General features: G+C 39.0%; 1 protein-coding gene across 2 annotated transcripts in view; it reads right to left on the bottom strand.

Moving 5' to 3' along the window:
* Nucleotides 1-393: 393 nt before the first annotated feature.
* PLK3 (polo like kinase 3) overlaps nucleotides 394-6,305 on the bottom strand; it is a 16,655-nt gene continuing 10,743 nt past the window's right edge. For both annotated transcript variants that reach the window (XM_044085757.1, XM_044085758.1), the window contains exons 10-15: nucleotides 5,397-5,508; nucleotides 4,877-4,960; nucleotides 4,147-4,309; nucleotides 3,124-3,253; nucleotides 2,441-2,551; nucleotides 394-1,047 (exon numbers count right to left, since the gene is read on the bottom strand). In XM_044085757.1, coding sequence (XP_043941692.1) covers nucleotides 853-1,047; nucleotides 2,441-2,551; nucleotides 3,124-3,253; nucleotides 4,147-4,309; nucleotides 4,877-4,960; nucleotides 5,397-5,508 — 795 coding nt within the window. In that variant the 3' untranslated portion in view covers nucleotides 394-852. The remainder of the gene's footprint in view (nucleotides 1,048-2,440; nucleotides 2,552-3,123; nucleotides 3,254-4,146; nucleotides 4,310-4,876; nucleotides 4,961-5,396; nucleotides 5,509-6,305) is intronic.

The raw sequence follows: 6,305 nt of genomic DNA, 5'->3' as shown, positions 1-6,305 counted from the left end.
TGATTGTGCGTTAGCAGGGAAATAAATGAAATGGGCCTTAAAGGCTACAAATACATTTTAGTCTTGATGCACAGTTTGTCAGTACTACTTTTGTGAGATCCCTGCAAGTACCGAAACAGTGAATCAGGATAATCAGCAATCACAATCTCCCTTTTTATGGGCGATTCTCAGTAACTCACCACAACAGATTTTTCTAAGCAGAAATTAAGTACTACAAACCCTCCTGGGGTTATCAGCACCAAACGGAGTCATTCTGTACCACTTTAAGGCAACACTACACTTTGTAATTAAAAAAATAAAGCTTATTTCAAGTCCTGTGATTTTCAATTGATTTTTTTTGGCTAAAAAGAACCGTATTTTACAATTTAAAGTCTCAATTGGGAGTTTGTTCTGCAGTCCCATGGGGGGGGGGGGGGGCTTCTCATTTTCCCAGATGTTTAGTTTACATACAAGTAGTGAATACATAAAGAATCAGAAAGCCTATTAAAAGGCCATTTTCCACATTAATGAACAGTTTATACAGATATTCAAAATACATATTTACAGCAGACTTTCCTCTCAGTTAAGAGTCCAGATTGCAGAGAACATATCAAATCTATACGGCAGTAGAGTACGAGAGGTTTCCTGCACCTTTCTCAGACTTGTGTAGACCTGCATCTTCCAAATTATTACACACATGCAGGAACCGAGTTCGGATAATGGCCAGACACTGGCCAAAAGTACAAAATAAAGGGAAAATAAAAAAAGAACACTGAGACATCTCAGCAATAACTTTGTTATTCATGATGCTCCACAGAAGAAGCAATGAATTAATGGAGGGTCTACATTGGTAATCCATTTCCTCTGTCCACACTAGGTGTCTGCTCTCTGCTGTAACAGTTTCAAAGTATATGTAATTCGGTGCTGAAGCTCTGGTGAGCAGCCATTCTCTGCAATGCTAGTCAATGGGTACGTGTAGGAGACTCTGTCTTTGTTGATGTAAGTGAGAAATGAAGAGTGCTCCTGCTTGTACAGAATAATCTTTGTATGGTCATTATAGAAGTTAACCTGAAAAGGAAAAAAAACATGCATTAAAAAGTGTTGAATGAAGTTCAGTTAAAGTACTATTACTCTACCAGTGGTCAATGGAAAGGTGCCTTTTGAAATCTTGGAAATGTGCCTTTTGAAATCTGTGTTAACTTTACAGAAAGTCAAAAGCATTCTTGAAATGGGACAGGAAACACCACATTTTAAACTGACAAGACAGCATTCTTAAAAAAGCTTATAGCACAACCCAGAACCCTGTAGTGTTATGTAGTAACTGTAAATGCTTCAAAGCAAAAATTTCAGCGGTTCCAAAAACAGGAATCCAATATTCCCTAAAGAACATTATGAACACTGTATGAATAGGAGAAAACCATGTCAGTTAAAGTACACATTTCAGCTTTTGGCAAAGTACACATTTCAGCTTTTGGCAGAGAAGTTGCATATGACTGCCATAAATGGGGCAAAGGTCACAACTACTGGACCATTAAACATCCTGCACTACAACTGATACATGTACTGTCTTCCATTTAAGACAGTATGTTTTTAGGTCAAACCTCAAAGTTTATAGCAGTGTTTATGCAAAGTTGGAATAAGGTTATAAATTAAATTCAAGGCCACTGGTCATACAACTAATCATGTGCCACAATTACTTGCAGACATTTTACATCTGATAAATCCAGAAGTGGATTTGGTGTTGTGGGATACAAGTTTCAGGTCTTCTCTGGCTATAAAAGTAATGAAATGGAAGGGGATCATAAAACGTGTGTGTGGGAGGTTTAGAAATAAGGAGACAGTACAATTTTGGATACAGGTCCTCATATATGTATTCATAAAATAGCAGAAAAGTATTCCAAGAACTAAACAGAATGAAGAAATGAAATTTTATCATTAGGGAGGACAAGTACAGAAAAGGGAGCTGAATTTACCAAGCCAATGAAGCAAATAACTAGGGTTAGGTTTGGACTGCAAGTTAGAAATTGCCTTAATTACCAGGGACTGATAACAGAATCTAAGGGGATACCAAGTGAAACATCTGCTATGGGAGAATTAAAGGGTTAATTAGTGCGGCATATAAAATACTGCATGACAACCAAGAGTCAGAAGAGATGTTAGAAAGGCAGTCTGCCCAAGATGAATAGAAAAACTATGTAGGGCTCCATGTCCAGAAGGTTTAGGAGTTTTGCTTGGATGGGTTTACATAATTTGATACCCCAAGCAGACTTCAGCACTTTTTAAATACCAAAAAGGAAGAACTCTCTGGAGGTATGACAGCAGAGTGTTAAATGTCAATGTAATGAGTTGGCGGTTATCTACCTATTGCCATAGTTTTAGTTGCAAGAGTATTTGCCCCCAACCACTGCACACATCAGATAATCCCCCCACCACAAGCCACTTTCTATTCAGTCACACTCACCTGAACAGTGCCATTGCTGAACAGCATCAGCAAGGCATGGTCCGTTTTCACCCACTGTAAAAGCAGCAGAGGGTAAGCACCTTGTTCTTCTGCACTTGGCAAGTCTCCACCCTGTTAAAAGAAAGAATTTCTCTGTAAGCCACTGATGCAGACATACCAAAACTGACAAGAAAACAGCAAGTTTACTACAACCTATTCCACACTTCTCATCACCAAGCAAAGCACACACCTGTACCCAAATCCATGACTCATTAAAACCACACAAGTTACTGCATCCTGGTAATCAGGTACAGTACTGACTAGCACCACACATTTAAATGGCTAAGATGTGGGGAATGTGGGGAATGTTCATAAACCACTCCATAAATTTATGGATATTAAATAAAACTAGCACAGCAATGCAGGAAGTAAAAATCCTCCCTCCCCACTATCAAAAAATGCAACCACCACAATTCTACACCGCCACTGCTGTTACTCGGCCATTTCGTATAAAAGCTGGTTTGTATTACCCTAAACTATTACTGAAGTCGGGTGGCTTGAAGTGTTAACTCATAAATACAAACATTTTATCTAACCTCCTCCCCCAGCAAGTTTCTGCAACTGCCTTGTTAATTTATTTGATGTGGAGTTCAGCCAAACAGATTCTCACACACTGACAGCACAAAAAAGTAAATTAAACTAACCTCCATAAGATGGTTTTCCATGTAGTCTGCAAAATACTTTAAGACTCTCATCTGTTCTTTCAGCTGCTCAGGGATGGCAGACACAGGAAATGCAAAGTACTTAGCGTTTGTCAAGTAGTAGTGTACAGTTCTGGGAGAAAGAAAATGTATTTTAATAAAGCATCCTTAAACTGCTCTGAATTTCCACCCACACCTGTCAGTACACCAGCTTTAAACACAGAACTATTCCATTTCAAATGCACTTTCCACTGGAGGTTTTACTTCAGTCAATTCACCTTTAAGAGAAAGCATTTAAGGCTGCAACAAAAATATGCAACTTTTTCTACAATAGCAGCCAAACAATATTTATATTAACAGGTACAAGCAAGCAACTCTTTCACACAGGAACTATGCAAGCTGCACAGACTTTTGCCCTGTGCCAATGACAATTTAACTTTCTCTACTTTCCACTGTATTTAGAGACGGCTGTGGCAGGCTGGTCTACAGCCTTGCTTTCAAACCTGTCGAATGTTTTAAAATGAGCTCTAACAAAGAGAAGAGCTCAGGATCAGCATCTAAAATGGGCAGCTTTAAAACACACTTCCAATTGAACACCAAAGGTGATCAAAGAAAACAGTTTCAGTGTCATAAATAAAAGGTAACCAGCCCCAGCCATGATGCATCTCCACCTCTCAAATGCCCAAAGGCTGGAACATAAGGAATCAAATTACACAACTCAATGGAAATCCCCCCATACAGTGCATCATTTCTTTACTTTGAAGTGAGAGGGAAGACATTGATAAGAGGGACACCGTACCTTGTCCATAAAAATTATTACAGGTAAGGGACTATTACAATCACTCTGGTTCTGGACTAGTCTTGTATCATCATAAAAATTATTTCTGAAACTGCACATTGCAACATTCACAAACCACATTAGCTGACACTACACAAACTATTTACATGTCACCTTCTAATGCTAAAAATCTATATAGAGCCAATAGTGACATAACTGTCAGACTTTAGTCCAAGGCATATACTCACCTTTGGTCTGCAGAGAGGCTCATGTGTGTCCCATTGTTAAAAAGAACACCAACACTCCTGCTGGAAAGACGATAGCCAAAGCCATACTTGTTTGAATAGTCTACCCACTTTGTCACCCAAAGAAGAGGCTTCGATCGGAACAGACATTGTGGATTCCGTAAGGCTGTCAAAAGAGGCAAATAATTGTTATTGTTATCCCAGCACTACATGCAAGTATGTCCCCACCAGCATCACTGACAATTTACCATTCTGCAATTAGTTCAAGGATAGGGTATGTCAGTGCTTCAAATAGGTTTAATGGATAGTGTTTGTACATGATAATGCTAATGCTAGGTCCACTTAAAGTTGCAATAAAACAATATGCTCTTTAACAAGCAAAGAATGCAGGAAACAAAAAGAACTGTTGTGTATGGATTTATAAAAGAGAAATGGGTTGTATGTTCACAACACTGGAACCTTTCAGTTCCCATACAAGTGTATGCTTTGTGATAAATGACTGGGATCAGTCCCATTCAGGCAGTGGGAAACTACATGCAGAAATTACAGTCTTTGGCACAAGTGGCCCAAATTAGAAAAGGTTGCAAATGTAAACAGATGAGATCATAGCAGAACTTCAGAATGCAGGGTGTGTGCAAGTGTGTGCGCCTAGGAATTACTGTTGTAAAAAAAGACAGTTCAGTTCACAGTTAAACTATGTTTAAAAACGAGGTAGCAAATTACTTCTACACACCTGCGGGCATAACAGACAAGCAGTTCCTTAGAGATGAAACAGCAGACTCTGTAACACTAGATGCAGTGATGCAGTCCTCAAGCACTGGAAAAGGAAAAAAATTCATAATGTGCAACTTTAAAACAGTAAGCAGTTCTTTGTCAATATGCTGAAATTGCATACTACATAAGAGAAATACTACAAATAGCCACAGTAATTGCAAAAGCATCAGTAAGCACACCTTTACAATCCAAGCCAGTGTCAACACCCTTTCCATATCACTATCTATAGGTGCTTTTGTATCACACCAATAATCTCAACTTTTCACCCACATTTTACTCATATACCAGTTCAGAAGAACTGAATGTTAAGCCTCATTATTAAAAATTTCACCCATCACATGAGCATTAATTGTGACAATCTACCTTCACACCCATCACATGAGCATTAATTGTGACAATCTACCTTCACACCACCATTTCACACCTCCAAGCAAAACACTTCATTATATTATGGAATAGCTGGAAGTCTAGTTACTCACAATCATTGCTGCTCGCCATGGTCCCTCTCATTGTAGGTAAACTGGATTTTCCAGATCCTTCCTCTGGCTCAACAGGACTAAAGTTTGCCACTTGTCCAGTCGGCAATGTGGTCTGAAAACAAAGATAACGAATATAATTCACTTACAATTCATGCCTCTAACAGGAAATATTCCCTACCAATTTTCCAACTGCTCAACCTGCACACCACACACAGACACACACACACACCCCATGTGTCTTACTACAGACAAGACCTGAACTGCCTCACAAAAAACAGACAGGTACCCTAAATGAGCTTATTCTACCCTCAGCCCCCTCTCTATCAAACCTGGGCACAGAGCTGCAAGAAGGAGAGGAAGTTTAGCTTAAACTCTGACCAATGACTACTTTATACACCAAGTCAGTAAAAGGTGATAGGACCCAAACAAAAGTAGTAATGGTGATACTTGTAGGTTAAAGTCAGGCACAGTAAACAGTTCTAACAAGCTATTTGAATCATTGGATTGTAGAGTGCCATAACCTAGACCGATGCAACGTAATGTCTGCTACAGGGAAAAGTAACTTTCCAAAGACGGAAATGGATCATTTCAGGAAGCCAGATGAAAACTAGGAACACCTGTACATATATAGACTGCATTTAAATATGCACGTAGGATTGTGCTTGCACACATGCAAGTACATGTGGGGAGGTAAGAAAATACAAGGGATGCAAGATCTCTCAGAAACAGCAACCAAATCAATTGAAAGGTTTGGAGGTTTGCATAAAAGCACATTTAATATTAAGCACACGTACAACAGTACAAGACTATAACCCACTTGCAACAGCCCACTTGTTTCTTCGGTAAAACCTAATTTTAGAACTGTCATCTTTAAGCAACTTCTCTTTGGCTTGGTAGCCTATCTGGTGA

This window comes from Protopterus annectens, chromosome 10.part0 (assembly GCF_019279795.1).
Source record: "Protopterus annectens isolate FY-2018-M chromosome 10.part0, PAN1.0, whole genome shotgun sequence".
In the NCBI taxonomy this organism is placed as follows: Eukaryota; Metazoa; Chordata; order Ceratodontiformes; family Protopteridae; genus Protopterus; species Protopterus annectens.
Note: the sequence above shows the minus strand (reverse complement) of the source record. Positions and strands in the feature narration are given on the sequence as shown.